We start from the raw sequence: 17,753 nt of genomic DNA, 5'->3' as shown, positions 1-17,753 counted from the left end.
CATGTGATTAATCTTTCTAACACTGATTTTGTTCTTCTCTTTCCCCACAGTTTCCCTTTGTCTACATTCAGGTGAGTGGATAACTACATTGTTATTTGCAGAAGGATGTGCAGGCACAAAGGTACCAGTCTCCAGCAGTGGTGTTTTCAGGTTGAGGTGCAAGGGAAAAATCATGGGTGTGTGACCTTTTCCCTTTGGTTAAAGGAAGGCTGAGTAGTTATGTATCAAAATAAGTTCCAACAATGGTTCTTTAATCACAGAATGTGCTGTAGGAACAAACTAATTAACCATTACAAGCCATGCTGTGAGCAGAACTACACTTGCCTAGAAGTCATCAAAAGGGCTTATTCCTCTTCCCAGTCAGAACTGAGAGTTTCTGTCTGCCAAGTGTGGTTGAAATTAGAGAACTGTGTTAAATAAGCTATCAAAACCAAAGAAACAAAATTAGGTAAGTAGACATTCCCTGTCTTCCCAAGAATGTTGTTTTTGTCTGTTGGTTTTTTTAATGGTGGAACTTCAGTGGCAGGCTAAAGTTAATAGGAAGGATGTTTCAATAATTCAAGCACTCACTTTCTCAGATGAGAACCCAAAATTTACAATCATTATTTGGGATCTCTTATTGTTGAAAAAACTAATGATAAGGGCTCATGGACAGACCCTGAAATTAGCGTGCACAAATTTTATTTCGGTTTACATGATTAATGAGTCCTACTTAGTCAGTCCTTTCACTGTTCCTTGCTGCATGGGGTTGCTGTCTCCATTCTGCTCCATCTCTGTCTAGAGCTGAGGAGTCATCACAACAGAGGTGGCAGAAGGTAGGCCAAAACCAGGTTGTGCCCCTTTTTTTATCCTCCTTTCAGAGTGCTGTCATTCTCTCTTCCCATCAACAAACATCCAGAAAAGGGCTGCAGAGCTGGTAGGCCACTGGCGGTCTGTGAATGTTGGAGAAAGAAGAGTAAGACAGTGGGTGGTGTGGATTAGCAGGCTCAAGGGCAGCATCTCAGAACTACCTTTTGCTAGGGCTGTCCCATGGGGTCCCTTCCCTTTCTATGAGATGATACTTTACTGAGTACAGGAATTTCATGAAAGGAGCATAAACAAATACATCCTCTCCACTGTCTCCAGAAATATGTCTTTGTCTAACAAGCTGAATAATTTCATAACCTTTGTGTATGTGTGTGTGTCAATACCAGGAAAGCCTTAGGTTTTCAGACCCGAGGAAGGCCATCTGTTTTCAGCTCTAGCCTGTAAAGCATGGTGTTTGTCCATGCTGTTTAAGCTAGCTTATGTAGGCCTTGTCCTTCATCCCACCATCCCCTCTCTCTTCCTCAGTGCTCCTTCTCAGTCCAACAGTACCCTTTGTTTGGATTTCACAGCTGTCTACAAGGCAGTCTTGTAGAGTGGGAAACTCCTGTGGCAGGAAATTCACTGGTTTACTCTAGAGTACTTTTTTCAGCCAGATCAGATCTGTCAGTGCAGTTTTACCAAATGAGTGCATGAAATTTGGACTGGACCAAAGGAAAGAGTGGCAGGAGTGAAGAAAGGTGACAGCCTAAAAGTCAGCATTTCTCGGGAAATAAATCTACATCAACTTAATGTCCTTAATTTATCTCAGTGAAGCACAAAGGCAGAAGTTAGTATGAGTCTGCTACTTCTGAACTATTATCCTGACCTATTGCCCATGTAATTTAAAAAAAATAGAACACTTTTCTGAGGAAAAACACACTGGCTTTCAGGCCTTACCTACACATCACAGGAATGGCAACAAGCTCACAAGCCCAGCTGTAAACATTTTCTTGAATTTTTCTTCCAAGAAAGCCCAGTGGTGTCCCTCACAATAAGTGGTGGGCTTTTCAGCAGGGTTGAAACTTGATTATGGAGAGGACTTGGTCAGAGCCATGGGATGCATTTTACTGATTGTGCCACCCTCCCAGGTGGCTTCTTGGGAACATGGCCCCCTCTTCTGCCCCTTGACTGATGGCCTCCATCTGGGAGATGTCATTCACATCCCCATTTTCCCTAAGCCCTGAGACAAAATCTCAGTGAAGTAAATGCACATAGTCACACACCTTGAGTCACACACCTATCTAGAGTAAATAAACTTTTGGTGACAGCCAAGGCACAATGCAAAGAGCAGGCAGAAAATGGAAGACTCTAAATACTAACCATCCTGCTGAGGAGCCTGAAAAGGGTGCCTCAAACTACACAGCACCACTGTGCTGTTTCAGTGACTTCTACAAGAAATTTGGGGCTGAGGGGATTAATTCTTCATAGTTAATAATGAGCAATACACAGATGTAGTAGTGATGAGTCTTCATTCCAGCATTAGGAGCATGGAGACATAAGAGAGGGCTCTCAGCTGGATGCCTATATGTGGGGTATACTTTCCTCTCTTCCTGTCACCATTGCCCCATCTCACCACTAGCTTAGGACCCTTATACATGTGCATTTCTTAGTCCCATAGATAAGTCAGGAGTTTGACTCCTCAGCAGATTGTGTACTGGTACTTCAGCAGTCTTCATTCCAAGGCAATGTTAGAAAAAATCTTTTGCAGGCTGTAAAGCCTGTCAAGGAAGCTGACACTTCCCTCCTTTCTCCATGTGCTCCACTTACTTCTGATGTCAATTCTGTTCCCTTTTGTTACCTTGCCAGTCTGTTTTGCCTAGCTTCCTGGCCCCATCCTTTGCAGGTAGAGCTGAGGGGGAGGCAACACCCCCAGGCATTAAAAGTGTTTAAAAGCTTTCTTGCATGCTAGTTTTGCAGAACTGACAGGTTAGTGCTTTCAGAACCTCACAGATTGTTGAATAATTACAGATAGGCATTTCCCAGCTGGGATGTGTATACACTGGGCACTGCACAGCTTGGTGCCTGGCACTCTCCTATCTCTTGTGACACTGTTACCCTCACCTGCAGGATCCCCAGAGGAACCGTGTGTACCAGTGGCAAGGAGTGGAACTGGAAACAGGCTTTACACAGCTCTCCTTCCCCCTCACCTCAGACCCCATCCAAGGCTCCTACAAAATAGTTGTGCAGAAGAGCTTCTCATCCCATGTGGAGCACTCCTTCAGTGTGGAGGAATTTGGTAAGGAGAGGAATTTGACAGTAATGCCTTTTATTGTGACCACTCAATTTGGAATTTCCAGGGCGCAAAATGGAGGAGGGAGGGACTGAATATACAGGCAATGGGGCTCATAGGGGCTGAGCAGAAAGTGCTAAGTATCAGAAGTGGTTGCTGACTTTATGGCATCTCTGCAACCTGCCTGAGCTTGTATTTGCTCACAGTGCTCTTGGGAGCACAGGACATGCCAGAATTCCTGTGCATGGCTTGTGGCACCAATCTCAGCTGACTTTGTCTCAGTTGCTTTTCAGTCCAGCAGCTTATTGCAAGTAGCACTAGATACGAAGTAAGAGATGGCAATATTTTGGTGACCCTATTTTACTTCTCTCATCATCTGCATAAGGTCTCTTTCTCTATTCGTGGTCTTCTCTATTTTTGCTCTTCCTTGTTTCTGTGAAAGCTTAGAAAACATGTTTGGTAGAAAATTTGTGACTGAAGAGCAATCCACAAATGTTACAAAGAGACTGGTAGCAGAGACTGAGTAAGGAGAAATATGCTGCTGCAGGGAGGCTTTTAACTCCCAGCTCTCTAATAAAACTTCTTGGGTGTCTGTAGACCTGAGAGTCTGTGGCTAGATTCACTTGAAAACTCTGGGTATGCAGGACAATATCCCATGGTGCCTCTTGGTGAGCCTAAGAGCAACTCTGGGTCTCCAGAACAGTAAGAATCAGCCAAGAGAATCAATGATTCAGGGCATTTCAATGTGGTAAATTACAAAGGTGGTGAATGTGCAGCTCCAAGTTATGCTTTGTGAACATGACACAAAGGGCCAGTGTGTCCTTCTGAACTAACACAGGTGAGGGATCTACTCAGCTGTCTGGTGCCAATGGGATCACATAAGCCTGTGCTGCAAATAAGGGAAGGTAAGGACTACAAACTTCCTTAATTGCCTTTGAATCCAAGCAGTGGTGAAGGAAGGTTGAGAAATCCTATGGAAAGGGTAGACATCTGTACTGAAGACCACAGAGAGGTTCATATGAAGATGATCCTGGTTCTATGCTTGGGTTGCTGTGTAGTACACAGCTCTCATTCACTCCTCTCACACCAGCCTTTCTCTCTCCCATCTAGTGCTGTCCAGGTTCGAGGTCCTGGTGAAGGTGCCAAAGATGATCACTATTAAGGACAACGAGCTTCCAGTGTCTGTCTGTGGTCTGTGAGTCACAGAGCTCCAGTAAATCTCTCTTGCTTATCCTTCACTCTTCCCTACTGCTGAGGACCACAAGAAGAGCTCAGGGAAGGTTTTTAAACTTTTCCCAGGCATCTAGTGCAGACTTATTCATTCTGTCAATCCTGAGCCTGCTGCTTGGCCTGAAGAGTCAAAGTGAAGGGTCTTCCCTGTGTTCCTTAAAAGACTACATCAAACAAATCTGCATCTCTCTCTTCCCAGTTTATTTCACATTTTCTCTTTCTGTCTTTACATTTTATCGGTTAGAGCTTCTCTTCCAATACTGAACCATCAAATACTCTGAGATGTCAGATCAGACATCATTTAAATTGGTGATGCAACCCCAGTGTTCTCATTTCTAACTCATAAATAGCTCCTTCTGAGTACCTGATTGCCTTTCAATTTCTTCATTGAACCCTGAGCACTTTGTAATACAAGGATGTTCCTGGCTGAAAAAATTTTCTAAAGTCAACCTTTTTCTGCAGAGACCTCCCACCTGGAATAGGATGAATGTTTCTTCCATGGATGATGGAAGAATCTCACTATGGAAATGCTAGAAATGTAATCACTAGAATAATTAAAATATCAGATTAGTCAGCCTTTCAGAAGTATTAGGAAATCACCTACAGAGGTCTTTAAGGAGATGTGTCTGAGTGTGATTGTGACTCTCATCTGATATATTGTTTAACACATTGTGATTAGGTACACCTATGGGAAGCCTGTTCCTGGTTTGGTGAATGTCCAAGTATGCCGGAAATATTCCCAGGCTGCTTCAAGTTGTTATGGAAAAGAAACAGAATCTGTGTGTGAAGAATTCACTAGGCAGGTGAGTCCCAAGATTAAAATGTAGTGCTTTTTCTTAAGGTTAATGGGATATGTTGTCTCAAGATGGATCAAATCTGTTGGGAGATAGTCAGGCACCAGAGGCAGCATTCTCTCCAGGGAAAAGCAGGGAATGTCACAGGAAGGCATTCTTAAGAGAGGGGTCATTAAACTGGAAACAGAACTGATGATGAAAACCTCACCCTGTTGAAACTAGTGACAGACCTCCAGTTGCCAGCCATGAGGTCCTTGTAATTGTTCCACAAACTGAGAAAAGATCTTTGAAAGAATTTCGTAACTGTGAGAGGAACTGACTGAGAGCAAGGAGCAAAGGTGAGAAGAAAACAGGAAGGCAGTATAGATAAAGAAGAACAAAGAAGAAGAGGTAGTACTGTATATGGGTTAAATACAGGAGAAAGGGCAACAAGAAAAAGAGAGAAGAAAATGAAAGGAACAGGAAGAAAACCAGAACTAAGTCAGGAAGGAGTTAACAAGGAAACCAGTGTGTGCCTTGGAGAACTGTGTGTCAGCTACCTCACAGGACACAGAAAATGTGTGGATGAAACACTAGGAAACAGGCTGAACACAAGTACTGGTCTTGGAGACAACCCTTGAAGATAAGTCTGGAATTTCATGAACAGAAGTTAAGCATGTTGGGTTTGGGGTATCTATTCTCATTCCTCAAGGCACAAACTTTGTTCACAGAATTTTAATTTTCTCTCCGATCCCTTGCTTAGGCAGATGCTCATGGGTGTATTTCTATTGTGGCGAGGACCAAGGTGTTTCAGCTCCTACGCAAGGAATATGAGATGAGCATTGAGGTACAAGGCAAAATCACAGAAGATGGCACAGGTATGTAGCACATGGAGAAGGCAAAGTGATGGCAGGCCATAACAGGAGGAATCGGCAAGCACAAGGAAGGTGGAGTAACATGACTAGAAATTCATCAATAATCCCTCTTTACTGCGCTCTATCTCAGGAATCGAGATGACTGGAACAGGCTCCTGCGGCATCACATCCACCATGAGCAGTATCAGCTTTGACCTGCTGGACAATGTGTACAAACCAGGGATCCCACTCTTCGGGAGGGTAGGGAACTTCTGAGACCATGGGCAATGAATGGCAGAGCAAACACACAAGTGCACAATCCCATCAGATGGAGTAGTGGGGTGTTACGTGGTTCAGGTGTTTCATGTTCATGGTGCAGGTTACATGGTTCAAGAGGCAGATGGTACGTGGTTGAGGTCCCAAATGAAGCTGGCTGGGGGAGTTAAAACTACTGAAGAACTTAGGATCCTGATAGATAATTTCCATGGGCTGACCGGGTTGTTTAGCTGAGAATTTTCTCAGTTGTTCCCTCTGACAGCACAGGGCATACCTCACACATTTCCACATTCTTTTCTTTTATTTTTTCTATAAAGAAATATCCTGTCTGGCAAGGAGGAAAAGAGGGAAGAGGATGCATTACTTGGGAATTGTTTTTTGTTGCTAGTCTAAAACCTGAAGTTTGTTATTGCTTTGTTAGGTGAAGCTGGTTGATGGCACTGATGCGCCACTTGCCAATGAAACCATCGTGATTACTGTGGGTGGAAACAGATACAAAGGGAACTACACTACAGACGAGCAGGGGCAGTCCTGGTTTTCCATAGACACTACCAGCTTCACAGAACTCTCCCTGGAAATCCGAGTGAGTGGCAGAGACAGGGGTAAGCCTCTGTCTTTCTCTTCAACAGGTGAAACATCTATCCATCTTATCAGCTCTCAGTCTTTTCTGACAACTGGAAAATAAGGCAAGTTTCTTGTCAGATCACCGCACTTCTCTGCGTCTTCTCTGCAGATTATCCACAATCTCCTAAGAATGAGAAATATGGAACATATCCAGAGTTTTTCTGTGGACTTTTATGTGACTTTTTACCTGATTTCATTTGACTATCAACCTTCTATTTTTCTTTCTTAGGCAGATCATAAACCTGAATTGAACTGCTACGACAGTGACTGGATGACACCATCCTATGAGCATGCCACGCGCAGAGTAACTCGGTCTTACTCTCTCAGTAAGAGCTTCCTCAAAATTGAGCCAAAGCCTGAGACATTAAGTTGTGGCTCCTCAACAGAGGTCCAAGTGCACTATATCTTCACACCAGAGGCCATAGGGGAGCAGAAGAAAATTGTCATTTATTATTTGGTAAGACATATTTGGGGTTACTTTGATCTACAGCCACAGAAAGTACTGTGTCATCTCTAGCTCTGTTCCGTGATGAGCAACCAGAGCACTGCTAGATGGCCAGTAATGATGGAGAGGGTTTGAAATGGAAAGTGTGGCCTGCAACAGTGCAATCTAAATACATTTCCCCAATGTTTCTCATTTCTTTGTCCTCTGTGTGCAGAATTTTGGGAGACCACAGTAATTGGGGCAGACTATAACATGCTGGCCTTAAGAACTATGAATTTGTTCATTTTGGGGATCAGAGAAGAGAGATAATTGAACTGTGACCAAACAATGACATGTCAGTTTCTCTAGGGAAAAAAGGAAGAATCAAATGAATATTCAAATAGAATGTCTTTCTCCCGAAATTTGTTTTTCTGGTTGTCCCATTTAATGCCACTAGCAGAGGAGATGAGAGTAGCTTTGGAGAACAAGAAAAATATCAGTGGAACAGACACTTCATTCCAGTGGACTGTACAGAACATCAGGGGGACTTAGGCTGATATTCAAAAGAGAGAATAGAAACCTGTGCTAGAGAGGTCTACATGCTCATTTTGAAGACTGCTAAGAATTAATGGAAGGACAAGATACCTGCTTATCTCAGTAGCCTGGGAAAATTGGGGTTAAATATGCACATACAGCAGGTAAACAAAAAGTGAAAGAACTTCCATTTTTTATAGGTGTGGATCCCACAACTTGAGATTCAAATATGGTGCTATGGAATAAATATTCCACATCAAAAGTAACTGAATAAAAGGCACTTTTGACTATGAAAAAGGAATCTTTTTCTAGAAATGAGGAAATTACATTTAGGCTATTGCTTACTGCCTGACTTCAGGTACCTTATTCAAACTCATATTCTTTGCAGCCTGAGGTCTTCTGTCCCGACTCTGTGCAGTTATAAAACTAATCCTGGTGAAATTTTTCTTCACAGTGTTTCACAGTGCAACTGAGAGAGGAATGAGGAGGTTTTTTGACCTCCAGCCTGTTCCAAATTGTTAAAAACGTGCAGATGACTCCCAAAGTTATGTGTGATTAGAGGCAAAATGGACTTGAACCTGATCTATATATGTCATGCGTACAAAAGCAAAGATAAGAATGATCAGTGTGGAAACACTGGTCCTCCTAGGAGCAAATATTTCTGTGTCCAAAGACCCAGTAAATTCCAGCCTGGCACTTGTTTAGCATCTTCTTGGTGCTTCTCACACCCTACAGTTAACCCAGTGAACGTTCCTTCTCCCGCCTTTCAACACCGGTAGCAACAATTACAGGAAGATTTCTCTGTTACACAGGTGATGGCCAAGGGACAAATCATATTAGCTGACACCCATGATCTCACTGTGAATCCTGGAGATGGTGAGCAGAACTATGTTTTTTTAGTATTTCTGATGATAATTTGGGCCAGGGGGGATGTAGATAAATTACTTCATTTCAAACACTGTATTTAATATTTCATTCAAACTTTGCATGTAATGTTTGAATTTTCAAAATAAAACCTTTTTAGGTGAAGTGGCTTTGGTTAGTTTTGTTTTCTCTGAGTTCCAACAGGCGCTATTTTTTTCATGAGAAAATGTTAGAAAATTCAACCAAAAATAAACATAAGTTTTGGCCATTTCCTAAAACCAGCACTTTCTGATGGCCTCTCTACCCTATTCTGATTGTGAATTCTTACCAATGTTGTGAGATTCACGTGTACAACAAGCAGGAAGAGTGTGTCTCCTTTTCTTTGTCTCTCTCACATTCCTTAATTTATATATTTTTTTTGTATTGTTCCTGCCTTGTAAGCATGCAAACACATGCATACCTATATTCTAATCAATAAATTTACATTTATTCACATAAATGTCCAAGGATTACACATTTCAGGAACTGAGGCTGGGATGCAACTTAAAATGTCTTTTGAAAATGAGAAGAGTGAGACATTTTATAAGTCTGTGAGGAGGAGTTGCACTGCAGTGGATATAAACAGATTATGGCACTAAAAGATCTTGTGTGCTGTACAAAGTTCTGTATCCTCACTAGAAACAGTGACTAAAGTCACACCTGGGCTAATACCAAGGGCTGATCTGTCACCCTGTCTAGACTGTGACATAAAGCTCAGGCCCAGATAAAAGGGGTTTTCCAGCACAGAAGGGCATTTTCTACCCTGCTTGGAGCAATAGTTTGGTGTTCGAGATAAGTGCTTGCTTAGCAGTAACCTTGCCAAGTTATTCTTTCAGCCACTCCGCAACCTTGACTGCTGTCACCCTTTCCAACAGTCATGTTATCTTTTTTTTGCCTTGACTATTTTCTGTAGATCTTGGAGCATGAGGGAAAAAAGGGGTTGGGAGCATCAAGAAATTATGCCAGGGGTTAACTGGGGAGAATCTCAAAGGCAGACTGAGGCCCTCCAAACTCATCTCATTTGTCAATTCACAACCAGTCTTTGAATGCAGGTGTCTTCAGCAACAGCCATAGATTTTAGTCATGTGTCTGTTTTCCAGCTCCTCATAACTAAGAACTTTCAGCATGAATGAACCTGACCTTTTTTATCTGGGACGTGAACTTGACTTTTTTATCAAGGGAAGACAAATGCATATACTGGAACCTCTTGCATGTTGAATAACCTTTTTTCACTCTTAGCTTATGGGACATTTCGGCTGACCTTCCCTGTCGAGGCAGCAATTGCTCCTGTGGCACAAATGCTTGTGTACACCACTTCACCCAGTGGGGAAGTCATCGCCAGTTCAGAAGATTTCCAGGTTGAAATGTGCCTCCCCAATAAAGTGAGTACAAGCCATGGTTTACACAACACATGTTTGTCTTGTGGACAGCAGTTCAGTTTAGATTTCCAGAATGAAGGCAGAATTCACAATGGGTTCATGAAATGTTCTGACCAGATGTTGACTGAGGATTGATGAACCTGAATAAGCTACAAAGCTATAAAAATAAAAAGTGGGACAAGACAGAAACAAAAAGAGAATCACTCATCCTTGTTAATTATATTGATCAAAGATGAATATGCATTAGACACTAGCAGAGCTCAGTTCACAAGGCTAGAAGTGTCAGAATAATAGATGCAACAGTGTCTGGAAAAGTAGATGCTTGAACTTCCTTTTGGATTTGCAGGTGAGATTGAGTTTTGCACCCAAGGAAGGCCTTCCTGCTTCCGACACACACCTGCGACTCCATGCCTCTCCAAGATCCCTGTGTGCCCTCCATGCAGTGGACAAGAGTGTTCTCCTTATGAAGCCTGAAAATGAGCTTTCTCCCAGCTCTGTGAGTCTTGGCTACTTTTGGTAATGAGCAAGTACAAGAACAAACCAAGTACCCACTAATACCACTGTAGACATGGGGCTATGTATTTTTACAGTTGCATTCCCTACACTTGTTTTTTAGGAGCTGGCATTCACCAACAGAGTGTTAGGTTTTGTCTGTCCCTGTAAGTGCTGACCTGCTGCATTTTTTCCCTGTTTTTTTGCATTTCCCCAGGTGTATCATCTTCTCCCACTGAAGGAAAGCCGGGGTTATAGCTTCATGGACTACTACCTGGAAGAAGACAACGTAAATCCATGTGTGTCACTTGACAATCTGTTTTTAAATGGATTTCTCTACGTACCCATTTCATCTGATGGTGAAGGTGATGCCTACAACATTCTCAAAGTAAGCACCAGCCTTTCATTTTTCTCTTTTGTTCCCTTTTGGAATTAAGTCTCCTCTCTTCTTCTTGCCTGTCCTGAAGGGCTTTTTAATGGAAAAAAAAAAAGCTCATTTGCTGTAAACTTGCTCACATTTGTATGAGAAAATAACCAGGACCAGTTCCTACATCTTAGCCCATAGGTAGTAACTATTTATCTAAACCATTTGACCTTTGAAAGGTTTCCTCATAGTAGAGACACCTGCAAAAGGGCTTGGGTAAGGAAACAGTCCTGAGAAATTACCTGTAGTATCATAATATTAGAAACTCCACATTCATTCATGTTTTCTTTCTCTGGTTTAAATAGGTCTCTAATAAAGTAGCAGTTAATTTGATAACCCACAAATCCGCATATACCCTTCCAAAGCGTCCTGCACAAATCTTTTTGGGTACCCTCACTCCAATGCATTTCACACAAGCCATTTTCACCCAGGCAGCTGTCCCCAAGGTAGGCCTATGGCCTTGCCTTTCCATCTGATCATCCCAGGATTTAGCCTTAGAATGAGAATAACATGATAGAGACCCCACATCTGTGTCAAACCAGCCCATCTGTGATTTACATACAAGCCTTCATTATTCTGACCAATACCAGACTTAGGTACACCCATTCTTGACATACTAAATAAAGTTTATTATCCAACCATTTTTTGCATAATTTTTGTTCTTCTTTCTCTTTGTTTACTAGGAATTGGGCTTAAAAGTCTTCACTAGCAGCAAGATCCATAAGCCTGAACTCTGCGAGCATTACCCAGAACACATCATGGAAAGGAGTAACAGTGGTTCTAGTACCTTTTTGGGTTTGCCTCTCACACAACCTCCTAAAATTTACCACCCTACTTCTTTCCTTCCCTCTTTGAATCTTTGAATATTAATTACACAGGCAGATCTGACTGTGTTCCTGTATGCAGACCTAATTCAGGATCTCTCTCTTCTGGACCTAGTCCTGAAATATGAAACTGATTCACCTCTGCCTGCACCTTACCAGGCAGCCAGATGAGCCTGACTAGAACTGTGCGTGCTTGGTGACTCCCATGCCAGCCCCTACAGCAGGGAAGGTCTTGTAGCACTAAAAGAGTCTTTCAGCACAAAGTAGTGGGGTTTTTTTCCCATCAGATCTGAGTCCAGCAATGAAAACCCAAAAAAAAGGAGCATCTACTTCTAGGCAGCCACATTCTAGCAATAGCTAGAGGAACAACTAGGGCAAAAATGGGCCAAGACAAATGAGAAGGTGGTACAACACATGGGTCAGTATTTTACTACTGGGGGCTGAGAAATTTGGTTCTGTTCCCAGTTTCCCTGCTTACATGACTATCAGGGACTGAGTAGGTCATGTCACTTCTCTGGAGGTTCAGTGACTGTGAAGATAGGAGAATGATATTGCTTTTGTTTTCTTGTTTTCTTAAACAGATCTGAGATTAGCAAGACTCACCTATATCACTTCCAGTTACTGATTTTTATGGTGCAGTATCCCAGCTCCAATTAAACAATTATAGTTTTTGGTCCAGTGACAGCTTCTATCCATCTACTCCTAAGACATCAGATCTTTGGTTTTGAAATGGAGGATTTGTCATCAGAGTATGGCCCAAGACGGCTCTCTGCTTTGACAAGATGTAAAGTCTTCTAAGGCTGATGGAAAAGTCATTCATAAGGCAGAACAGTGTGAAACACTGTGAGAAAGCATCTTTCTGCATATTTGCTAATGGCCAGAGATGTAAAGACCCATATTCATTTTTTAAAAATTCCTAGACAGAGGGCTAAGTGTGTCTTCTGTTTCTGGTCATGTATAAATGCAATCAATTCTTCAGCCAGATTATTAAACTATGTGCCATGGTAATATCTGGGGGCAGAATGTTTCACATTTGATTCTGTATTGCTATAGAAATATAACCTTAATAACACCATCATGCATGGTTCTTTCGGCACTGCTGGGTTTGCTGGCAGTGGGGGAAGAATGCTTAACTTCATCCAATCTCTGTAAGAAGAGCAGTGACATTAAGAAAAATTAAATACTGAGATGGCAACAGAGAAAATAATGATTCCAGTGGCCAAGATGTCAAAGCTGTCAGTTTTAAAATTTTACCTAACAATAACAACTACTTGGAGGGAAAGTATGTTCCTGGTTTAGAATGGAGTTTGACACATGTTTTCCTTTCTCCCTGTCCTTGAATGAATTTGCTAGTCTCTACAATGAATCTGCATGGAGAATTGAGTTATGTCTTGACAGAAGGTACAATTGATGATGATCCTATAGAGACTGTCCGGAAGTACTTCCCTGAGACATGGGTCTGGGACATAGTTTCAGTGAAGTAAGTATTTAAGGGAATGTAGAGTGTGGTCACTAGGCCAAAACCTTGAAATAAGTTAAAGCCTCAGTGGATGTATTGGTACTTCAGTGAGAGGAGTATTTCTAGTAGACAAAGGGATTTTTTATGGACATTAAGTATAGGATGCTTCAGAGGAACATGCAAAAGCCAGTGCCTATATCGCAGCTGGTCAGGGGTTTGCTGTCAGCAGATGTTGCACAATAGGCTGTGAGGAGAATAGATGAACATCAGAATATAACTGAAGTCTTGTTCTCTGTGCTTTATCAGCTCTGAGGGAAAAGCTGATCTAGAAGTGACCATCCCTGACACCATCACCGAGTGGAAAGCCAATGCATTCTGTACTTCGGCAGACGCGGGCTTTGGCCTGTCCCCAACAGTGTCCCTCAGAGCCTTCCAGCCCTTCTTTGTGGAGCTTACCATGCCCTACTCTGTAGTGCGTGGGGAGTCCTTCACGCTGAAAGCCACCGTTTTCAACTACCTGCCTGCCTGCATCAGGGTAAGAGATGTTCACAGCTTTGCTCAGCCTAACAGCTTAGGCAAGACTACAGTGGGTTGCTTTCAACAAGGTGTTCCAAGCCAGATGACTGATCTGCAAAGATAATTTCAGCCAACATCCCAACCGATCTAACTGCTTTAATGCAACTACTGAGGCAACTGATGGCATAAGAAGAGATGTTCCAAGTCTTTTTCCATAGCCCCATGGGGTAAAATCATCTTTGCACTCTGGCCCATATTGATGTGGAGTAGATCTTTTTTGTCTGTGTCTCATGTTGGCAATTGTCTTCATATTAGGAGTAAATAATGCAAGCTCTCCTAAAGTACATGGACCACCCTCAATGTTTGAAGGGATAGCTGGCCATGCTCTGTCTCCACATACAAAAAACATTCCTTTTGGTGATTGCAGAGGAATAGAGGTAGGTGCAGATGAAACTACAAAAGTACTATTACACCAAAATGAGTGGTTCTTATACAAAGGGTGATGTATGTATGTACAAATCCTTGTTGTATTCGGTGAAGAGGGAGTATGTTTTCCCCACAAAGTTTTGAAAGCTACATTTGATTCAGAGCCTAAAGCTCTGCTATTGAGACCCCCAGCCTTGTCATCACAAATATGTGTCATTGTTCTATAGAAATATAGAACTTGGGTTCTTCACAGATCACAAAATCATTCCATACCCACATGGAAATTCCAGCTTCACGGGGTGGATACCTGTGTTCAGCGTTTAGTCTCATCTCACAAAACTTCACAGAAGATTTTCTGGAATGTGCAGACCTCCTGTAATTTGTTGCATCTGTCTCTAAGACACTGAGCTATATAACTTCACCATTCTTACCGGCAATTTTTTCCAACAAAAAAAAAAGAGAAAATTTGGTAAGGGATTAGTACAGAATCTCAATCACCTCTGCTTAGTTTTTTATAAATAGAGATTTTTATTCTAAAAGGAGTGAAGCTGGAACAAGGAAGGACACTTATCCAGTCATTCCAATACACTCTCATTTATGTCCATGTCTTTCCTATTTTGTTTGCTATTTTGAGGTTCCTTACTCCACTTTTCCTTGTTCCCTTATTCTACTTTTCTTTGTTCCCTTACTAGCTGTCCCACTGCTGATGTTTTATCTCTTCATCTAACTAATCATGAGAGAGATCTTGAATTCATAGCACAACTGGTCTGTGCTATTCATTTTCCCAGAATCGATTTCCTTGCCAAAGATCCTGTTCTTTACGCTTACCTCCCTGATCTCTTACAATTGTACACATTTCAGTCATTTTCTCCTTTATCAGGCAGCTCTTGCTCTGCAATACCCACAAGGTCCTCAATCCCCCAGGAAAACCAGCTCCACCACTTTTTTCCATGCATTGCATTGTCTGCAATAACTCCAGCTCCTCTGCAAGTCCAAACCTCATGACCCCTCTCTGTACAACTGGCAGGTCAGTGTGTCTCTGGCTGAATCTACTGATTTCCTGGCTGTATCAGTGGGGAAACAGGAAGAATCCTACTGCATCTGTGTGAATGAAAGAAAAACGGTTGCTTGGGCTGTAACACCAAGATCTCTAGGTAAGAGACCAGATGACAAGATACTGGGATCAGATATCTGTGTATGGCATCAGATCTTTGGTGTGAGGAGCTAGGTGACTCCAAACCTGTTTGGAAGGACCTTCTCTGTGTCAGAAGTGAGAAGTCCAACCCTGAGGTGAAGCACTGCACTGGGTGTAGTGTTTCCAGGTCCTAAACAACCATGTGTTACAGGCCTTGGCTTTCCCAACATTTTAATAGAAATCACAAATTCCCTTAATGCATGCAAAGCACCCAGACATTCCAGTTGGGAGCTAAGAATATCTTGTCTTAGTGTATCTGGGTCTGAAATTTTTTAATCAATGCTTTCCTTCTCTGAAGCCTCCCAGAAAAAGACCATTTGATTTATGAGACCTTCCCCATCACTACTCTTCATGCTGATGGACTAACACCTGCTTGAGCAGCCATCACAAAAGAGGTGGTCTGGAAGGCTGCATCTGGATCAAGATAAAACCCTCTCTCAGATTTAGTTCTCCTCTTGGAAAAGCTTCTCTGTAATGCATCACAGAGTGCCAAGCACAAACACAGACCTGTATTTCCCTGGCTCTACCTGGCAGGACTGACTGACCCCTGTTTCCTCCAGGGCAGGTGGAGTTCTCAGTGACCACTGAGGCCCTACAGAACCAGCAGCCCTGCGGGAACGCCATTGTGGAGACCCCTGAGAAAGGGCGGAAGGACACGGTCATCAGACAGCTGCTGGTGGAGGTACGTGGGCTGCTAATTTTGGTGGCACAAAGAAGTAGCAATAGTAAGAGCAATAGCTGTGTGTGATAGAGGTTTTCTGGTTTAGCCGTGAGAGCAGCAATAATGGCTTGTGGGACTCTTATTCTGCAAGCGTTTACAAAAGAAGCACTGATAAATCTGACACAGGCCAATAGAGCCCATAACTCATAATGTTGCCATCTCACAGTCAAAGCAGGGTCTTACATTACATAGAGGGACAGGAATAATAAGGCAGGCAATAATGACAGGTTTTTCTGAGACACCTCATATCAGAGATAAATGAGAAATCCTTGGGTTTGCCTCTAGTAAATCACAGGGACAGGTTGTGAATAGAACACCAGACAGAAAGCTTATACTTCTCCTCCAGCCCATGGCCAGTACTCTGGAACAGTCATCACAACCTACAGATATTTCTAAACAAAACTACCATCACTGTTTTGAATTGGTTTTATTACACTTCGAAGAATGATCCAAACAGTGTAACTAACCTTTTATTTTTCCATTCTTTTGTACACTTCTTTCCTTAAGCAGTGTTTTGCCATGATAAAAACATAGTTTTTCACATGGTAAGTTGCCAGTCATAAAATTAACCCACAGTATAAGTCTTCTGGAAGCTATTGGCAAACAAAAAGTACCAGCTTGTTGTATAGGGAAATCTATATAATAGTAAGTCCTCCTTACATGGCAGACATTCCAGTTTTCAGTAAGGCAGAACTAGGATATATTTTGCTTCAGGAAATGTTTTGCTAACCTGAATGTAATGACAGAACAACCATCCTATCTGCTAGGTTTTTTTTTTTTTTTTTAATTATTTACAAATGGATTTGAATGTATAATACATGAACAACTGTTTAACATTTCAGGAAATTTTCCAAATTTGTGTATGCCTTCAGGAAAAAGACTGTTTTGTTCTTTGAAGATACAGGAAGATAGAGCACTGTAAAGTCTTTTCTCCCAGATGGCAGGGGAATGTAAATTACTGAAAAAGTATTAGAGTTACTTCTGGCAGGGTGTCTGAGAGATTGCTCATCCTATCCTGTTATTGTAATGTGGTAATTAATCTACAGCAAGCCCTGATGGGATGGAATTGGAGATTAGCATCCAAGGCTGAACAATTAATTAACAGGGATGGATACAGTGTAACAGGCTTGGGGTGAAGCTGCATTGTCATGAGCACAGGGATGACAATATTCCCTGCAGCAGGCAGTGCATCCCAGAGAGAGAGAAGTGAGTGTGCCAGAGGCCCTAGGGCATCTTCTTGCCCCTCCAGAAACCAAGCCTCACCGAGAGGTCTTTGGGGAAAAGGATTTTTTTTTTTTTTTTTTCACCCAGGAATTTCTCATCAAAGAAAATCTTTCAAATAATCACAGTTTGTAACTTTTAATTGCCTGTTGAAATGTTCAAAATCAAACAAAACAATGGATTTCTCATTTAGTTGCATATCAGAATGGCATACTGAAACAAACAAGAAGGTGCCTTTTCAAACAGAAGCATTTTGCTCTATCACAGTTTATCCAAAAAGCTTTTTTTTTTTCTTTTTTCTTTTTTTTTCCCCTGGTCTTTTAATACTTTTCTGTCTTTTCATACTGAAGAATGAGAGACAATATGTTCTGACTGCGTGAGAAAGTGAAGACAATAACACCA

General features: G+C 42.0%; 1 protein-coding gene across 5 annotated transcripts in view; it reads left to right on the top strand.

The window, feature by feature from the left end:
• The window catches only part of LOC116439424 (alpha-2-macroglobulin-like), a 37,257-nt gene that overhangs the window by 6,537 nt on the left and 12,967 nt on the right, over nt 1–17,753 (top strand). Inside the window, exons 5-21 of one of the 5 annotated variants that reach the window (XM_032098933.1) lie at nt 51–71; nt 2,914–3,082; nt 4,187–4,271; nt 4,986–5,109; nt 5,843–5,957; nt 6,085–6,194; nt 6,631–6,792; nt 7,063–7,290; nt 8,604–8,667; nt 9,934–10,076; nt 10,420–10,569; nt 10,783–10,953; nt 11,673–11,766; nt 13,167–13,293; nt 13,579–13,807; nt 15,242–15,368; nt 15,970–16,091. In XM_032098933.1, the coding sequence (XP_031954824.1) occupies nt 51–71; nt 2,914–3,082; nt 4,187–4,271; nt 4,986–5,109; nt 5,843–5,957; nt 6,085–6,194; nt 6,631–6,792; nt 7,063–7,290; nt 8,604–8,667; nt 9,934–10,076; nt 10,420–10,569; nt 10,783–10,953; nt 11,673–11,766; nt 13,167–13,293; nt 13,579–13,807; nt 15,242–15,368; nt 15,970–16,091 (2,241 nt within the window). Of the gene's footprint in view, nt 1–50; nt 72–2,913; nt 3,083–4,186; nt 4,272–4,985; nt 5,110–5,842; nt 5,958–6,084; nt 6,195–6,630; nt 6,793–7,062; nt 7,291–8,603; nt 8,668–9,933; nt 10,077–10,419; nt 10,570–10,782; nt 10,954–11,672; nt 11,785–13,166; nt 13,294–13,578; nt 13,808–15,241; nt 15,369–15,969; nt 16,092–17,753 lie in introns of all 5 variants that reach the window. The other 4 variants (XM_032098932.1, XM_032098931.1, XM_032098934.1 and 1 more) reach the window with 4 other exon arrangements.

The sequence above is a fragment of the Corvus moneduloides genome, chromosome 2 (genome assembly GCF_009650955.1).
Source record: "Corvus moneduloides isolate bCorMon1 chromosome 2, bCorMon1.pri, whole genome shotgun sequence".
Taxonomy (NCBI): Eukaryota; Metazoa; Chordata; class Aves; order Passeriformes; family Corvidae; genus Corvus; species Corvus moneduloides.
The sequence above is the reverse complement of the archived record's forward strand: the minus strand, read 5'-3'. Positions and strand labels throughout refer to the sequence as shown.